Raw genomic sequence first — 19,163 nt, forward strand, 5'->3', positions numbered from 1 at the left:
GGCTTTGGGGGTGACCAGTGAAATATACCTGCTGGAGCGTGTGCTACGCTGCTATGGTGACCAGTGAGCTGAGATAAGGCGGGGCTTTACCTAGCAAAGATTTATAGATGACCTGGAGCCAGTGGGTTTGGCGATGAATATGAAGCGAGGGCCAGCCAACAAGAGCATACAGGTCACAGTGGTGGGTAGTATATGGGGCTTTGGTGACAAAATGGATGGCACTGTGATATATTGCATCAAATTTGCTGAGTAGAGTGTTGGAGGCTATTTGTAAATGACATCGCCGAAGTCAAGGATCGGTAGGATAGTCATTTTTACGAGTGTATGTTTGGCAGCATTAGTGAAGGATGCTTTGTTGCAAAATAGGAAGCCGATTCTAGATTTAATTTTGGATTGGAGATGCTTAATGTGAGTCTGGAAGGAGAGTTTACAGTCTAACCAGACACCTAGGTATTTGTAGTTGTCCACATATTCTAAGTCAGAACAGTCCAGAGTAGTGATGCTGGACTATAATACCTTGTAGTTGATGGCCAGTTGTATAGTTTCCTGTGAAGGAACACCACAGTCATCTAGTGGGGATAGGTGGTAATACCTCTGTAGAGGCACCCCTCTCTGGTACCATTCCAGGTGACCAGTGTCAGTGTGCTGCCTGCTGTAGTCCAGAAGGAGGAGGAGTTGCAGGGGACTGAATACATTTCCTGTGGAGAATGTGTACGTCAAAGCAGAGCCATCAGTCCATCTGCTGTCATTAATCAGCCAGGCTTTGTGTTGCCTAACCCCGGGGACACCAGCCTTCCTCTCTGCTCGGGTGTTATCCTCAAACAGACACTCTCTCCTCTGAGAGTGATCTCTCTCTGCCATTGCAGGAAGTAACACGGGCTACAATGCAGATACACAACTCTCTCTGTGGGGAGGGAGAATGAGGATTATTTTTAGGCAAGGGGAATTCAGGAGGAATGTGCTATTCTCATATATCACTTGCAGTACCTTTTAATAGTGCTAATGCTTCAAATATTTCACCTAACCAGTACTACTACAGGTTATAGCAACTTTTCCAGAATTTAAGTTTTTCTAAACTGACCTTTTCAGATATAGGAATAAACAGAAAGCAAAGTGAGATGTAAAGGGTTATGGTATCGAGTTAGTAAAGTAGTAGCATACTGTACCTTTCCAAATGTTTCTGGGATTGATTTGTGAAAGCAGTTAATCTGTTATGAATATTACAAAAACTATTCTAATCACATACAGTGAAATTCTAATGGAAAAGTCTATAAGTAATTTGAGAATCCAATCAACAAGAAAATATACTATATGGTTTAAATCAATTCAAATCTAGTACAGGTGTAACGGTTTTCTAGTGGTGATGAAGGAGAGTCGGACCAAACTGCAGCGTGTCGATTGAGATTCATGTTTAATCAAACAATGAAACACGAACACTACACAAAACAATAAACGTAACCGAAACAGCCTATCTAGTGCAAACTAACCGAGAGTACACATAGGACATTAAGGACAATCACCCACGACAAACTCAAAGAATATAGCTGCCTAAATATGGTTCCCAATCAGAGACAACGATAAGCACCTGCCTCTGATTGAGAACCACTCCAGACAGCCATAGACTTTGCTAGATAACCCACTAAGCTACAATCCCAATACCACCACCAAACCCCAAGACAAACACACCACAATTACAAAAACCCCATGCCACACCCTGGCCTGACCAAATACATAAAGATAAACACAAAATACTTTGACCAGGGCGTGACAGAACCCCCCCCCTAAGGTGCGGACTCCCGAACGCACCTCAAAACAATAGGGAGGGTCCGGGTGGGCGTCTGTCCATGGTGGCGGCTCCGGCGCGGGACGTGGACCCCACTCAGTTAATGTCTTAGTCCCCTCTCCTTTCGTCCCTGGATAGTCCACCCTTGCCGCCGACCATGGCCTAGTAGTCCTCACCCAGAACCCCACTGGACTGAGGAGCAGATCGGGACTGAAGGACAGCTCGGGACTGAGGCAGTTCGGGACTGAGGGGAAGCTCGGGAGTGAGAGAAAGCTCAGGAGTGAGAGAAAGCTCAGGAGTGAGCTCAGGAGTGAGAGAAAGCTCAGGAGTGAGAGAAAGCTCAGGAGTGAGAGAAAGCTCAGGAGTGAGAGAAAGCTCAGGAGTGAGAGGAAGCTCAGGAGTGAGAGGAAGCTCAGGCAGGTAGATAGATCTACCAGATCCTGGCTGGCTGGTGGTTTCAGCAGATCCTGGCTGACTGGCAGATCCTGGCTGACTGGCAGATCTGGAAGAGTCTGGTTGACTGGCAGATCTGGAAGAGTCTGGTTGACTGGCAGATCTGGAAGAGTCTGGTTGACTGGCAGATCTGGAAGAGTCTGGTTGACTGGCAGATCTGGAAGAGTCTGGTTGACTGGCAGATCTGGAAGAGTCTGGTTGACTGGCAGATCTGGAAGAGTCTGGCTGACTGGCAGATCTGGCGGCGCTGGGCAGACTGGCGACGCTAGGCAGACTGGCGACGCTAGGCAGACTGGCGACGCTAGGCAGACTGGCGACGCTAGGCAGACTGGCGACGCTGGGCAGACTGGCGACGCTGGGCAGACTGGCGGTGCTGGGCAGGCTGGCGATGCTGGGCAGACTGGCGACGCTGGGCAGACTGGCGACGCTGGGCAGACTGGCGGTGCTGGGCCGACTGACGGCGCTGGGCAGACTGACGGCGCTGGGCAGACTGGGCAGACTGGCTGCTGGGCAGACTGGCGATGCTGGGCAGACTGGCGACGCTGGGCAGACTGGGGGCACTGGCGGCGCTGGGCAGACTGGCGGCACTAGCTGCTCCATATAGGCTGACAGCTCTGGCGGCTTCTTACAGACTGACCGCTCTGGCGGCTCCGTGCTGACTGGCAGCTCCTTGCAGACTGGCAGCTCCTTGCAGACTGACAGCTCCTTATAGACTGACAGCTCCGTGCAGACTGGCAGCTCCTTGCAGACTGGCAGCTCCTTGCAGACTGGCAGCTCCATGCAGACTGGCAGCTCCATGCAGACTGACAGCTCCATGCAGACTGACAGCTCTGGCTGCTTCATGCAGACTGACGGCTCTGGCTGCTCCATGTAGACTGGCTGCTTCATGCAGACTGGCAGCTCGGGCTGCTTCATGTAGACTGACAGCTCTGGCTGCTCCATGCAGACTGACAGCTCTGGCTGCTCCATGTAGACTGGCTGCTTCATGCAGACTGACAGCTCTGGCTGCTTCATGCAGACTGGCAGCTCTGGCTGCGCTGAACAGGCAGGAGACTCCGGCAGCGCTGTAGAGGAGGAAGGCTCTGGCTGCGCTGAACAGGCGGGAGACTCCGGCAGCGCAGGAGAGGAGAAAGGCTCCGACAGCGCTGGAGAGGCGAGGCGCACTGTAGGCCTGGTGCGTGGTGCTGGTACTGGTGGTACTGGACCGAGGACACGCACAGGAAGCCTGGTGCGGGGAGCTGCTACCGGAGGGCTGGTGTGTGGAGGTGGCTCTGGATAGACCGGACCGTGCAGGCGCACTGGAGCTCTTGAGCACCGAGCCTGCCCAACCTTACCTGGCTCGATGCCCACTCTAGCCCGACCGATACGAGGAGCTGGAATATACCGCACCGGGCTATGCACCCGCACTGGGGACACCGTGCGCACCACTGCATAACACGGTGCCTGCCCGGTCTCTCTAGCCCCCGGTAACCACAGGAAGTTTGCACAGGTCTCCTACCTGGCATAGCCATACTCCCTGTGAGCCCCCCCCCAAGAAATTTTTGGGGCTGACTCTCGGGCTTCCGTCCGCGCCGCCGTGCTTGCTTCGCCAACCTCATTCTCCGATAACCTTCCGCGCACTGCTCCATCGAATCCCAGGCGGGCTCCGGCACTCTCCCTGGGTCGACCGCCCACCTGTCTATCTCCTCCCAAGAAGTATAGTCCATACTGTACTCCTCTTTGGGCTGCTCCTGTTGCCTCCTCTCCTGCTGCACCTGTTGCCTCTCCTGCTGCTCCTGCCTGTTGACACGCTGCTTGGTCCGTTGGTGGTGGGTGATTCTGTAACGGTTTTCTAGTGGTGATGAAGGAGAGTCGGACCAAACTGCAGCGTGTCGATTGAGATTCATGTTTAATCAAACAATGAAACACGAACACTACACAAAACAATAAACGTAACCGAAACAGCCTATCTAGTGCAAACTAACCGAGAGTACACATAGGACACTAAGGACAATCACCCACGACAAACTCAAAGAATATGGCTGCCTAAATATGGTTCCCAATCAGAGACAACGATAAGCACCTGCCTCTGATTGAGAACCACTCCAGACAGCCATAGACTTTGCTAGATAACCCACTAAGCTACAATCCCAATACCACCACCAAAACCCCAAGACAAACACACCACAATTACAAAAACCCCATGCCACACCCTGGCCTGATCAAATACATAAAGATAAACACAAAATACTTTGACCAGGGCGTGACAACAGGTATGGCACTTTTCTATGTTTCCAAATGTGTCCTCGTGTGTTAGTGAAAATCACTGTACGGCCAAGACTGTTTACAGAATGCATTTAACCCAAACTTTGGGACTACCCTGAATTTTCTGGCCCCCATCTTCTTCAAAACATTTGACAATTCATTCCAGGCTACACGACCACACAAATCTATATTCCATCCATGGATATACAATGACATTATGTCTAATATGCATTTCCCACAACAATACCAGTGCATACGCATATCAGTAACAACAACATTAATGTTAGATGTCATGCAGCAAAAACGAAACTGCCACTGGACAAAAAGGCATCTACAATGCCACAATGTTAAGACAGTATCATGACATACAACTTTAGTTCAGCATTGTACTGTAATGACCTCGATAGATCATAAATAAAATGATGTCCACAACAGAGGATCGAGTTCTTGAATTGAACGGTTTATTAACCACAACTCACACAGGCTACTTTGGCTGTAGCCTATGCTAAATACATCCGTATTCCACCCAGACTATTTGCTTTGACATCCCTCCCCACCCCCCTTTGTTTTTACACTACTGCTACTAGCTGTTTATTATCTATGCATAGTCACTTTATCCCTACCTACATGTACAAATTACCTCGACTAACCTGTACCCCAGCACATTAACTCGGTACCCTCTGTATATAGCCTCATTATTGTTGTTTTATTGTGTTACTTTTTAAATGTACATGTCTTAGCTCTATTTTTGTTACACCCTTACCTTAGTATTCTTTGTTTTCTTTGTTATTTTGGTTAGGTCAGGGTGTGACATGGGTGATGTATGTGTTTTAGTCTTGTCTAGGGGTTTTGTATGTTTATGGGGGTGTTTTCTATTCTAGGTGTTTTTGTAAGTCTATGGTTGCCTAGATTGGTTCTCAATCAGAGGCAGCTGTCTATCGTTGTCTCTGATTGGGAACCATATTTAGGCAGCCATATTCTTTGGGTATTTTGTGGGTGATTGTTCCTGTTCCAAGTGTTCCAGTGTTTAGTGTTCACGTTACAGGACTGTTTCGTCTTCGTTTCGGGACCGTCTCCTGAGCCGCCAGAGTCGCCCGTCTGTCCTGAGCCGCCAGAGTCGCCCGTCTGTCCTGAGCCGCCAGAGTCGCCCGTCTGTCCTGAGCCGCCAGTCTGTCCTGAGTCGCCCGTCTGTCCTGAGCCGCCAGAGTCGCCCGTCTGTCCTGAGCCGCCAGAGCCGCCCGTCTGTCAGGAGCCGCCAGAGCCGCCAGTCAGCCAGGAGCCGCCAGTCAGCCAGGAGCCGCCAGTCAGCCAGGAGCCGCCAGATCCACCAGGAGCTGCCAGAGCCATCAGTCAGCCAGGATCTGCCAGAGATTCCCTCCAGTCCGGATCTGCCAGAGTTTCCCTCCAGTCCGGATCCGCCAGAGTCTCCCTCCAGTCCGGATCCGCCAGAGTCTCCCTCCAGTCCGGATCCGCCAGAGTCTCCCTCCAATCCAGAGGCGCCACTCACTCCAGACTCAACCATCAGTCCAGTGGCGTTCTCTAGTCCGTGGTCGGCGGTGAGGGTTCCCGCTCCAGAGCATTAAGTAAGGGTGAAGTGGAGCGGGGTCCACGTCCCGAGCCAGAACCGCCACCTCGGATTTATGCCCACCCAGACCCTCCCATATAGTGTTAGGTGTGCGGCTGGAAGTCCGCACCTTTGGGGGGTACTGTCACACCCTGACCTTAGTATTCTTTGTTTTCTTTGTTATTTTGGTTAGGTCAGGGTGTGACATGGGTGATGCATGTGTTTTTGACTTGTCTTGGGGGTGTTTCTATTCGTGGTGATTTTGTAAGTCTATGGTTGCCTAGATTGGTTCTCAATTAGAGGCAGCTGTCTATCGTTGTCTCTGATTGGGAACCATATTTAGGCAGCCATATTCTTTGGGTATTTTGTGGGTGATTGTTCCTGTTCCAGTGTTCCAGTGTTTAGTGTTCACATTACGGGACCGTTTCGTCATCATTCCTTTTGTCGGTGTGTTGTTTTTGTTCAGTGTTTAAGTATTCCCATTAAATATGGATTATCATTACGCTTGCATCTTGGTCCTCCTCTCTTTCACCCGAAGACAATCATTACAATTTTCTTAAAACTGCACTGTTGGTTAAGGGCTTGTAAGTAAGCATATCACAGTAAGGTTGCACCTGTTGCATTCGGCACATGTGACAAATACATTTGATTTGATTAAACAACAGGTATCCAACTCTCTGTTAGGACGTGAATGAGACAGAACAATGAAAGCATGGCAATATAACATGTAATGCCCAGCCACCTGCACAGCCCCCCACTGGTCCATCAACTACAAGGACACCTGCACTGAAACATTCCAGGCATTTCGTTGATTGGCAGACAGCAGGGGGACTTGCATGCTAGACCCTGTGAAACCATCAGAAACTGACATACAATGATAACCACACAACAACAGAATGTCAGAACACACCTTGTAGAAAGATGAGCTGTGATGCCGCATTCACGTTATGTCAGAAACTCTGTGTATCGGACTTGTTAACCAAGGCAGAAGAGTTGGATCCAGAAGCTCTACGCAAATAGATTACATTCATTTTAACTCGGAGGCCCGAGTTTCCAACATGACAAGAACGTAGCATGAGTTTCCCACTTGGATCCAACTCTTCCGCCTACGTTAACAAGTTGGATATTTCTGAGACACGGGGCGGGGGCCTATGCATATTTATAAACAATAGCTGGTGCACGATATCTAGGGAAGTCTCAGGGTTTTGCTCGCCTAAAGTAGAGTATGTCATGTAAGCTGTAGACCACACTATCTACCTAGAGTTTTCATCTGTATTTTTCGTAGCTGTCTATACACCACCACAGACAGAGGCTGGCACTAAAACCGCACTCAATGAGATGTATTCCGCATTAAGCAAACAGGAAAACGCTCATCCAGAGGTGGCGCTCTAGTGGACAGGGACTTTAATGCAGGGAAACTTAAATCAGTTTTACCTCATTTCTATCAGCATGTTAAATGTGCAACCAGAGGTAAAACATTTCTAGACCACCTTTACTCCACACACAGAGACACGCACAAAGCTCTCCCTCGCCCTCCATTTGGCAAATCTGACCATCATTCTATCCTCCTGATTCCTGCTTACAAGCAAAAATTAAAGCAGGAAGCACCAGTGACTCGGTCTATAAAAAGGTGTTCAGATGAAGCAGATGCTAAACTACAGGACTGTTTTTCTAGCACAGACTGGAATATGTTCTGGGATTCTTCTGATGGCATTGAGGAGTACACAAACATCAGTCACTGGCTTTATCAATAAGTGCATCGAGGACATTGTCCTCACAGTGACTGTACGTACATACCCCAACCAGAATCCATGGATTACAGGCAACATTTGCACTGAGCTAAAGCGTAGAGCTGCTGCTTTCAATTATAACCAGGAAGCTTATTAGAAATTCCGCTATGCCCTCCGACAAACAATCAAACAGGCAAAGCATCAATACAGGACTAAGATCGAATCATACTACACCGGCTGCGACACTTGATGGATGTAGCAGGGCTTGCAAACTATTACAGACTACAAATGGAAGCACAGCTGAGAGCTTCCCGGTGAAACGAGCGTAACAGACGAGCTAAATAACTTCTATGCTCGCTTCGAGGCAAGTAACACTGAAACAAGCATGAGAGCATCAGCTGTTCCGGACAACTGTGTGATCACGCTCTCCGCGGCCGATGTGAGTAAGACCTTTAAACAGGTCAACATTCACAAGACCGCTGGGCCAGACGGGTTACCAGGACGTGTATTCCGAGCATGCGCTGACCAACTGACATTTTCAACTGCTCCCTGTCTGAGTCTGTAATAGCAACATGTTTTAAGCAGACCACCATAGTCCCTGTGCCCAAGAACACGAAGGTAACCTTCCTAAATGACTAACGACCCATATCACTCATGTCTTTAGCCATGAAATGCTTTGAAAGCCTGGTCATGGTTCACATCAACACCATTATCCCAGAAACCCTAGACCTACTCCAATTTGCATACCACACCAACAGATCCACTGATGATGCAATCTCTATTGCACTCCACACTGCCCTTTTCGACCTGGACAAAAGGGACACCTACGTATGTGAGAAAGCTATTCATTGATACAGCTCAGCGTTCAACACCATAGTCCCTTCGAAGCTCATCACTAAGCTAAGGACCCTGGAACTAAACACCTCCCTCTGCAACTGGATCCTGGACTTCCTGACGGGCCACCCCCAGGTGGTTAGGGTAGTCAACAACACATCTGCCACGCTGATCCTCAACACAGGGGACCCTCAGTGGTGCATGCTCAGTCCATTCCTGTACTTCCTGTTCACTCATGACTGCACAGCCAGGGACGATTCCAACACCTTCATTAAGTTTGCTGATGACACAACAGTGGTAGGCCTGATCACCGACAACGATGAGACAGCCTATAGGGAGGAGGTCATATACCTGACTGTGTGGTGCAAGGACAACAACCTCTCCCTCAATGTGATCGAGACAAAAGAGATGATTGTGGACTACATGAAAAGGAGGACCAAGCACGCCCCCATTCTCATCGACGGGGCTGCAGCGGAGCCGGTTGACAGCTTCAAGTTCCTTGGCGTCCACATCACCAATAAACTAACATGGTCCAAGCACACCAAGACAGTCGTGAAGAGGGCACGGCAAAACCTATTCCCCCTCAGGAGACTGAAAAGATTTGGCATGGGTCCTCAAATCCTCAAAAGGTTTTACAGCTGCACCATCGAGAGCATCCTGACGGGTTGCATCACTGCCTGCTATGGCAACTGCTCGGCTCAGAGGGTAGTGCGTACGGCCCAGTACATCACCGGGGCCAAGCGTCCTTCCATCCAGGACCTCTATACCAGGCGGTGTCAGAGGAAGGCTCTAAAAAATGTCAGACTCCAGCCACCCTAGTCATAGACTCCGCACGGCTGGTGGTACCAGAGCGCCAAGTCTAGGTTCAAGAGGCTTCTAAACAGCTTCTACCCCCAAGCCATAAGACTCCTGAACATCTAATCAAATGGCTACCCCCCCCGAACGCTACTGCTATTCTCTGTTATTATCTATGCATAGCCATTTTAATAACTCCACCTACATGTACATAATTACCTCAACACCGGTGCCCACCGCACTTTGACACATTGACTCTGTACAGTTACCGCCTGTATATAGTCACGCTATTGTTATTTACTGCTGCTCTTTAATTATTTGTTATTCTTATCTCTACTTTTTTTAGGGATTTTCTTAAAACTGCATTGTTGGTTAAGGGCTTGTAAGTAAGCATTTCACTGTATGGTACCTGTTGTATTCGGCGTGTGTGACAAATAAAATGTGATTTGGTTTGATTTAAAAGTATCCGAATCAAAGTATCCGAACCAACAGGAAGCTAGCTCTACGATTCGAAGTCCAGAGATTTCCTATAGGCGGGTTCACAACAACATTAGAGCTTCGGAGGCAATAGAACGCGGAAGTAAATTTACAATAGTAAAGGAGCTAAACCAAATCGAAAAAAGTATCGTATCTAGTGTAGGCCTATTATTCTCATAAACGTAGCTATAATAATACGTTTAGTAGATTTAGTGAAGTGACGCTGGAGTATTATGAACGCGGAATTGGAAGAACAGGAGGATGAACTGCTGGCGCTCGCGAGTATCTACAGTCAGGAGTTCAGACGGGCTGTGTCAGGATTGGGTGGGGAAATCCGGGTCTCTTTGGACCTTCCTCGGGACTTCAGTGTGATTGTCAAAGCAGGTTTGGATTCAAATAATAGTCATTATTTTATCATTTATGCAAATCACCTCAGCTCACAATTTAGAAACCGTTATATGAGTATTGAATTATTTTGATCTCACTACCAGTTTTATTGTAGCCTTTATTTCGGTTATGCTACAATACACATTGACAAAATATATATTCTATACTCAGGTTATTCTAGTAAAGCAGATGAATGGTATCCAGGCTTCTTTTGTCTTTATTGTGATACCAAGGTGACAAGCACAGAGATTATGTCATATCTTTCCTCCCTCCTCTGGTGCTGACCTTCGACCTACCTTTGGATTACCCCTCCACCTCATCACCCGAGTTTATACTGAGCTGTAAGTGGCTCTCCCATAGTCAGGTATGTTTAGATCAAAAATGTATTCAATACTGTGAAGTGTATTGAGTTTTAGACATAATTTGTATGTGTAGTAATCATTGATTAATGTCTCAGCTCTCAGCAGTGTGTAAGCATTTGGATGAGATATGGGAGGACACTGTGGGCAGTGTGGTCCTCTTCTACTGGGTCCAGTTCCTCAGAGAAGACCTGCTTGACTTCCTGAATATCCGGCCACCGCTGGAGATCCCTGTCAATGACCAGGGCCAAGCCACTCCATCTACTGAGGGCAGCGAGGCTGGAGACTCTCAGGGGGAAGCAGAAGGCAGTGTAGTTGAAACCTCTGATGAGGCTGCAGTGTCCCTGGACCCAAGGGCCCTGTCAATGTTAGCCACAGACACAGACCTCCTGGTGCATCTGCTGGACTATGATGAGAGACAGAGGCTGAGAGTGTTCGAGGGACAGGCATATGACTGTGGGATCTGCTTCATGAGCAAGTTAGGCTGTAGTCAGTACAGAAAGTGTGGCCATATTTATTGCAACGAATGCATGTCGGAGTACTTCACGGTCCAGATCAGAGACGGGAACGTCCGTGGCCTTACCTGTCCAGAGCCTGAGTGCAGCTCCACAGCTACACCCTCACAGGTAATGAAAAACTGAAGTGAATAGATGTTTATTCTAGAGATCGAAGTTGAAATACAGTTTCCTCAGGGAATATCTGAAGTTAACCTGTGTGAAACTATGTGGAAACTAAACCCAGAGAATTAACTGTTGTTTAAGGTGAAGCGGTTGGTTGGGGAGGAGTTATTCACCCGTTACGACCGCCTCCTGCTCCAGTCCACTCTGGACCGCATGGCTGACGTGATTTACTGCGCCCGCAAGGCCTGTGTTGCCCCAGTGGTGCTGGAACCGGACACAACCGCTGCCCTCTGCCCCTCCTGCCGCTATGCCTTCTGCACTATCTGTCGCAAGACCTACCATGGCACCTCCCACTGTAAACTGAGGGCAAACACACTCCTGACCTCAGGCTCTGACTCAGCTGCTGAGTCATCCTATGCAGGTGTACCTCAGACAGAGGGTAAGAGAAACCATTCAGTGTAAGTTATATGCAACCAAATGAACCACATGCAAGCCTGTTGATCAGTCACACTTTCGGAGCCTTGGTGCTGTGTGAAAACCTCAAATTAAAGTGTATGATTGTGGAAGGTAACTTAGAATAGAATGTTTCAATAATTCTTAAAGAAATAATAAACACAATTAATGTATTTGAGATGCTGTGCCTCTAAGCACTGTCATGGCATTTTAAGTATCCAATGTTTAGCTCTATCCACTGTTGAGTCAATGCAGTCATTCCAGGTTGCTTTGGCTCAATCAAACTCTTATCCCAGCTTGTGTGCCATTTTCTGTGTTTGTCTGTTTCTGCCTGTAGCTGGGCTCCAGGGCCTATGGGAAGATTATGCCTCAGGCAGTGAGGAGAGGAGAATGTTCCTGGAGAAACGCTATGGGAAACACATTCTCAACACAGTGGTGGAGGAGAGCCTGAGTGAAGGCTGGAAAGGCCAGAACAGCAAAAAATGTCCATCCTGCCGTGCCAACATACAGGTAAGCCTGAGCTCTATAACCAGCCTATTGTACCTTTGACATGGCATGGCTTGACGTCATCTTCGTGACCAGTGTCTATCCTCTCATTACAGAAGACCGGTGGCTGTAACAAGATGGCCTGTTTCACCTGTGGTCAGTACTTCTGCTGGGTGTGCCTTAGTATCCTGGACAAAAATAACCCCTACAAGCACTATGAAAACCCTAACACTGCCTGCTATAATGCCACATTTGACTGACAGTAATGTTGTGCTACTGATAACCCTGTGCATGTTATTTTACAGCTCAAGTTCAGATCAAATCATATTTATAGTCAATGCTATCAGATTACTACATGAGCTTTCTAAAATCTTAGGCATGTAACAAAACCTGCTGCTCAAATACCTTGACCCATTTGTTTCCTGGTGCACCTAAGTGCAACTCAAGCAAGGTTATGGATGAGCGCAATAAAATATAACCTCGCAGAAATGCAGGCTTTTTCAGACCCTTGAAAAGTGCTTCTTACAGTTCTTTAACACATTTAAATCTTTCTTTAAGATTTACCTCAGTCTTTGGCCAAATATTAGGTCAATAATGAAGCTTCATTCTATGCTTCAATATAGTGTACATCAGGGCTCTCCAACCCTGTTCCTGAAGAGCTACCGTCCAGTAGGTTTTCGCTCCAACCCTAATCTAGCACACCTGATTCTAATAATTAGCTGGTTGATAAACTGAATCAGGTTAGTTACATCTGAGGTTGGAGCGAAAACCTACAGGAGGGTAGCACTCCAGGAACATGGTTGGCGAGCCATGGTGTACATGAATAGCTTTAAAAATAAGAATTTCCTCTGTGACAAGCATCACAACAATAAATATTTTCAAAAGTCTAAAACCTAATATTGATGGATTCTTGCAGTGTCTGTATGTAATTTTTCATGTTTACAACAATTTCCCTGTAATAATACATTTTTATGACCTCTGGATTCTCGCAGATTCAGGAATGGCTGAAGAATTGCAACATTTACCTGGAGCTAACTCTGCAAATAGCACTGCTGGGTGATTTGAAAAGTCATAGTCAATCAATAATATAATAATACTCTTAGCAAAAATGTTTATTTTATTTACAATCTGTAGAAACTATGAGAATAGAAAGGTTCAGAACTTTTGTGAAACAGCACAGCACAAAAATATATGGCAAATAGAAATCCAAACTGGATGTTGTTCAGCGATAGATGGGAGGGGTTGAGGATAGCTGAAGGATGGGACTAAAAACAAACAGAAAGATAACTAATGTAAAATATACTGTGTCCGTAAAATGTATATAGTATGTATAAGCTGGAAATAGAAGCCTAAGTGTTGTTGTCCATTAGTTTACTACAATTAGGGGAGGAGTGGAAGGGTTAGGGGAAAATAATAAAGGAAAATATATACAAGTATGTATATATATACACATATATATTTAAAATAATATCTATTTATTAAAAATATATATACAGTGAGGGGAAAAAAAGTATTTGATCCCCTGCTGATTTTGTACGTTTGCCCACTGACAAAGAAATGATCAGTCCATAATTTTAATGGTAGGTTTATTTGAACAGTGAGAGACAGAATAACAACAAAAAAATCCAGAAAAACGCATGTCAAAAATGTTAGAAATTGATTTGCATTTGAATGAGGGAAATAAGTATTTGACCCCTCTGTAAAACTTGACTTAGTACCTGGTGGCAAAACCCTCTGGTGGCAATCACAGAGGCCAGATGTTTCTTGTAGTTGGCCACCAGGTTTGCACACATCTCAGGAGGGATTTTGTCCCACTCCTCTTTGCAGATATTCTCCAAGTCATTAAGGTTTCGAGGCTGACGTTGGCAACTCGAACCTTCAGCTCCCTCCACAGATTTTCTATGGGATTAAGGTCTGGAGACTGGCTAGGCCACTCCAGGACCTTAATGTGCTTCTTCTTGAGCCATTCCTTTGTTGCCTTGGTCGTGTGTTTGGGGTCATTGTCATGCTGGAATACCCATCCACGACCCATTTTCCATGCCCTGCTGAGGGAAGGAGGTTCTCACCCAAGATTTGACGGTACATGGCCCTGTCCATCGTCCCTTTGATGCGGTGAAGTTGTCCTGTCCCCTATGACCCCCAAAGCATAATGTTTCCACCTCCATGTTTGACGGTGGGGATGGTGTTCTTGGGGTCATAGGCAGCATTCCTCCTCCAAACACGGCGAGTTGAGGCCAAAGAGCTCCATTTTGGTCTCATCTGACCACAACACTTTCACCCAGTTGTCCTCTGAATCATTCAGATGTTCATTGGCAAACGTCAGACGGGGATGTATATGTGCTTTCTTGAGCAGGGGGACCTTGCGGATGCTCAGGATTGCAGTCCTTCACGGCGTAGTGGTTTACCAATTGTTTTCTTGGTGACTATGGTCCCAGCTGCCTTGAGATCATTGACAAGATCCTCCCGTGTAGTTCTGGGCTGATTCCTCACCATTCTCATGATCATTGCAACTCCACGAGGTGAGATCTTGCATGGAGCCCCAGGCCGAGGGAGGTTGACAGTTCTTTTGTGTTTCTTCCATTTGCGAATAATCGTACCAACTGTTGTCACCTTCTCACCAAGCTGCTTGGCGATGGTCTTGTAGCCCATTCCAGACTTGTGTAGGTCTACAATCTTGTCCCTGACATCCTTAGAGAGCTCTTTGGTCTTGGCCATGGTGGAGAGTTTGGAATCTGATTGATTGATTGCTTCTGTGGACAGGTGTCTTTTATACAGGTAACAAACAGATTAGGAGCACTTCCTTTAAGAGTGTGCTCCTAATCTCAGCTCATTACCTGTATAAAAGACACCTGGGAGCCAGAAATCTTTCTGATTGAGAGAGGGTCAAATACTTATTTCCCTCATTAAAATGCAAATCAATTTATAACATTTTTGACATGCGTTTTTCTGGACTTTTTGTTGTTCTGTCTCTCACTGTTCAAATAAACCTACCATTACAATTATAGACTGATCATTTCTTTGTCAGTGAGCAAACGTACAAAATCAGCAAGGGATCAAATACTTTTTTCCCCCACTGTATATGTTTGGAAAAGATCCAGAGAATTACATTGATAGAAGCCACAACCTATCTGCAATATTAAGCTGATCTACCACCTAAAATATATATTTTTTAAATAATCTGGTCAGATAAGATTAATGATAGGAATGCAGTCATACCTCCATTTCCTTACCACGCAGGGAGGAGGAGCTCTACCTAAACAGGATAAACAGGACATGAGAGTAGATAGCTCCAAACGACTTCACTGACATTAACCTTAAAGGTTTAGAAGAAAACAGACAGGATAATTGGCACTTATCAGAATGGGTTGTTACACTGCACTCATTGCTCTTCTGTTTATCCTTCACACGGTAAATGGACAGACTACTACAGGTAGGTGGAGCACACACACATACCATAGATTAACCTTTTCTTACATGAAAATGTAGTCAAGGACTTCAATACAAAATGTCATGTTAACATTTTAGCCATTTTATTAGTCTTGTACTGTACACTGGTTATCCCATATCAACGTGAGAATAAAACATTCCTAAACAGTACTGCTGATAATAAATACGACACAAATAAATTGAATAGGCTTACCAGTCCATTTATATATTGTTTTGCAAAACCTTTCTTAACTCTTCTGCATGAATGACTCCAATCAATTTGTCTTGCGGTTTTCCTCTGAGAACAGCAACTCCACCATCGAGCAATACTGATCCACCATTGAGCTCAGCAGCCCCACAGTCAAGTGGGACTCCTGTCCAACAAACGAGGTCAAATGATCCACTGTCAAGCTCAACAGCCACTTCATCCTCAACAACTTCACCATCAGATACAACAGCTTCATCAGTTGGTATAACACCCTCGTCAACAGATGTAACACCCTCACTGGTTGGTGCTTCATCTCAAGTGTCAAACACAGACAATCCTACATCTATTGCAACAACTAAAGCATCAAGTTTGACGCGTCAACGTCCAAATGCAACAGCTCTGCCATCAAATGTAACAACTCCATCTACCAATACAAGCTCTCAGAGTGCATGGACAACTCTGGCCACTACAGGCGGGTCATTGAATACCACTCAATATCACTTTAGCAATTTGTCGATACCATTTCCTGGGATTAATGGAACTAGCCCAGTTCCTCTGGTGGCTTCATTCTCAAGTAAGTTTCTCTGCAATGTATCAGACAAAATAAATTATTAATCAAATCCTGCTGTAAATATAGCTACCATATACTTGAATTATTGTCCCATCATTTTAAAATGTTCCTTTTTTGATTACAGAATTTACATTCAGATTACATAATTTACATTCAGTAGCAAGGTAAAGTATATATTTTCATACTTGTTTTTATATGTTTGCATTCTAGGGAGATGTTCTTCAAATCCACCTCTGTGTTGTCTTGGGCTCAACAATTCCTGTTTCAGAGGGTGCTTCTGTGATGTGGCCTGTATAAGGTTGGAAGATTGCTGCCCAGACTTCCAGACAACTTGTGTGACAGGTATAGCTGGGCCATTGTTTTATCATCTCTGTTTTTATGGAGGCCCTTGATCACTATTAATAATAGTTCTAAAATCTTGAAATTGTAGAAACTTCAAATTGTAAACATGCTACGTGTGTCTGAGGTGGCATCATTTACTGTCTTTGTTTATAGGTGTGCAGATTGGATCAGCCACGGTGTCCTCAGTCTCCAACGCAACCAATGCAACCAACGCAACCAATGCAACCAACGCAACCAATGCAACCAACGCAACCAACGCAACCAACGCAACCAACGCAACCAATTCCACTTCCACATCATTCCCAGTGTTCTCATTTCCAGGTTCCTTTAGTTTTCTCCTCTACCACATCAAAATGTGATTTTTAAAAATACATTTTATCAAGGCTTTACAGTTAAACTTCCTGTTCAATAATTTATGTTTTTCCAATCATCCTAAAGGAAATTGTTCTGCACAGCCGGCCTTGTGCTGTAAAGGTGCCAACGTGAACTGCTTCAGAGGGTGCTTCTGTGACGAGGTTTGTCAGACTCTAAATGACTGCTGTCCTGACTATGCAGATACCTGCACAAAAGGTCAGAACCCTTGATCCCTCTTTTTTAAATAATTAACAGTTCAAGCGTACATGATGTGTTTGATACTATTTTGCTCTGTACCTCTTTTGGGAAACACCAAAAAACTGGAACTGAGTTTCAGTGTCACAGGACACCAACATCGAAGAGGGATGGTTGAAAGATTATATGCCATTAACTCAAAGTATGTCATATTTTTTTAGACATTCAGAAGGTGATTGGTAGTGGAACTATATCCATTCTTGCTCCACCCAATTCAACTGATGCGTCTCTTGAAGTGTCTATTCAGAATGTAAGTGCTTCTGCTTTCTCTTTGCCTATCTCAACACTCAGAAACAACAAATGCCCTACTTACATATATACATTAGAGTCATTTAGCAGACGTTCTTTTCAGAGCGACCAACGCGCTTAACTGTTAGGCTATCTGCCAGGGTGACATAGATCAGAATCAGCCATAGAAGACCGGAAAGACTTGATTTTTGAATCTGCAGAAATATGTAGTTAGGTTGCATTGATCTCTCACTTTTCACTTTGTCTATCTCCCTGTCAACAACACCTTCCTTCTCTACCTCCTCCTTCTCAGGCTGCATTACAGCTACAGACCTATCTCAAGACAACATACACTGAAATCAGCTCCTTCAGAATCATCAAACTTAAGAAGACCGGAAAGACTTAATTTGTAAATCTTCTCAAACACATCGAAAATATGTGATTGCATTTTAGATTAGATTGCATTTTTCTTTCTCTCTATGTGATGAAACTAAACATAATTGATTATATTACAACGTAAAGCACTTGTAATAGATACTTCTAATGTATATCTGGTTTGATGGGTACTATGTGGGAGAACAATAATATGTGAATTGTATTGGTCACATACACATATTTAGCAGATGTTTTTGTGGGTGTAGTGAAATGCTTGTGTACAGAGAAATGCTTTGCACGGCTGTCTGTGGATGAGATATGTCTTTAATGTAATTTCTCAAATAAATTGTCAGACTTATTGGACTAAACATTCAACATGAAAGGAATCATACAATACTGTTCCTCCCTGAACAAGCAGGAAGTTGCCAGTAGAGGTCATAGTAACACAGTTTTCCATTGCATGATGCTTTCCTTGCCATTCTCCTGTATAGAGTAAACCACCTTTCTTGATCTGGGTAGCCTCTTCGGTTTTACCAGCAGGGGTCCCCAGTTCCCACTATACAGTAGTGGACATTTTTAATATGCCTAGAAATGGCTTCTCATCTCAATATCCTGAAACTCTAGGACACCACCAATGTCTGAATGTTAATGTTACAATTCGATAACTCAGACAGTTCAATTATTAATTTGCCTTTGTATCCAGGGATATTTATGTTGTGTTTGTCTCCACTGACAATGTCTGTCACATTTGCCCAGTCGGCCTATATTGACACAAACCTAATGCAATTCAACTGGTTAATTTCATTGATCACATTACCCACTCATTGTATTTGTCTCTCATGAAGGAATGTAAGGATCTAGTCATGTATCATCACCTACTATCCTAAAAAATAATGGTTACAATCTTCCTGCTCCTTAAAACAGATGAGATAATACTATTGTTATTGTAGTGCAATAATGTGGATAATGCTTTTAGTGACGAAGACATAGACCGTTAATGTTGCCATAATGAAAGAAAGACAGGATTAACGGAAAAGGTGTGTGACGGAGACTCTTGCGCTCTGTCGCGCGTGTGATGGAGAGCAAATTAGATAGAAAGTGGTATCTAAGATATTTATTTGGTAGGAACATCGGGGAATAGATCAGATATAACAAAAGTCAAGAAGTCAACAAAGCAAGTGTTTAACAATTCAACTGTAGAGCTATTATGCGATCGTGC

At 45.3% G+C, this 19,163-nt stretch overlaps 2 protein-coding genes across 4 annotated transcripts; both read left to right on the forward strand.

Annotated features, from left to right (window-relative positions):
- Window positions 1-9,930: 9,930 nt before the first annotated feature.
- LOC112245590 (E3 ubiquitin-protein ligase RNF14) lies at window positions 9,931-13,171 on the forward strand. 3 transcript variants are annotated; one of them, XM_024413820.2, is made up of 7 exons: window positions 9,932-10,264; window positions 10,501-10,631; window positions 10,725-11,252; window positions 11,388-11,685; window positions 12,037-12,209; window positions 12,302-12,368; window positions 12,622-13,171. In XM_024413820.2, the coding sequence occupies exons 1-7, from the start codon at window positions 10,114-10,116 to the stop codon at window positions 12,645-12,647; spliced, it is 1,374 nt and encodes a 457-aa protein (XP_024269588.1). In that variant the 5' UTR covers window positions 9,932-10,113; the 3' UTR covers window positions 12,648-13,171. The 3 variants fall into 3 exon arrangements, 2 of the variants coding, with proteins under 2 accessions (XP_024269588.1, XP_024269516.1); XR_006080946.1 differs by lacking the exon at window positions 12,622-13,171 and having other exon boundaries at window positions 9,931-10,264; window positions 11,388-11,704; window positions 12,302-12,341; XM_024413748.2 differs by having other exon boundaries at window positions 12,302-13,171.
- A 2,185-nt stretch (window positions 13,172-15,356) lies between these two features.
- LOC112245796 (cell wall protein DAN4) lies at window positions 15,357-18,319 on the forward strand. The gene is made up of 7 exons (XM_024413998.2): window positions 15,357-15,615; window positions 15,920-16,393; window positions 16,601-16,732; window positions 16,886-17,053; window positions 17,171-17,302; window positions 17,503-17,591; window positions 17,883-18,319. The coding sequence occupies exons 1-7, from the start codon at window positions 15,546-15,548 to the stop codon at window positions 17,973-17,975; spliced, it is 1,158 nt and encodes a 385-aa protein (XP_024269766.2). The 5' UTR covers window positions 15,357-15,545; the 3' UTR covers window positions 17,976-18,319.
- The last annotated feature ends 844 nt before the right edge of the window (window positions 18,320-19,163 follow it).

Source organism: Oncorhynchus tshawytscha, linkage group LG01, assembly GCF_018296145.1.
Source record: "Oncorhynchus tshawytscha isolate Ot180627B linkage group LG01, Otsh_v2.0, whole genome shotgun sequence".
Classification (NCBI taxonomy): Eukaryota; Metazoa; Chordata; class Actinopteri; order Salmoniformes; family Salmonidae; genus Oncorhynchus; species Oncorhynchus tshawytscha.

Excerpts from the sequence above, each read along its gene's own strand:
- LOC112245590 (XM_024413748.2), top strand. The coding sequence starts at position 10,114 with ATGAACGCGGAATTGGAAGAACAGGAGGATGAACTGCTGGCGCTCGCG. Across the intron at positions 10,265-10,500 it reads CAGTGTGATTGTCAAAGCAG|GTGACAAGCACAGAGATTAT; the intron begins GTTTGGATTCAA and ends TGTGATACCAAG. Across the intron at positions 10,632-10,724 it reads AGTGGCTCTCCCATAGTCAG|CTCTCAGCAGTGTGTAAGCA; the intron begins GTATGTTTAGAT and ends TTAATGTCTCAG.
- LOC112245796 (XM_024413998.2), top strand. The coding sequence starts at position 15,546 with ATGGGTTGTTACACTGCACTCATTGCTCTTCTGTTTATCCTTCACACG. Across the intron at positions 15,616-15,919 it reads AAATGGACAGACTACTACAG|CAACTCCACCATCGAGCAAT; the intron begins GTAGGTGGAGCA and ends CTCTGAGAACAG. Across the intron at positions 17,592-17,882 it reads TTGAAGTGTCTATTCAGAAT|GCTGCATTACAGCTACAGAC; the intron begins GTAAGTGCTTCT and ends CCTCCTTCTCAG.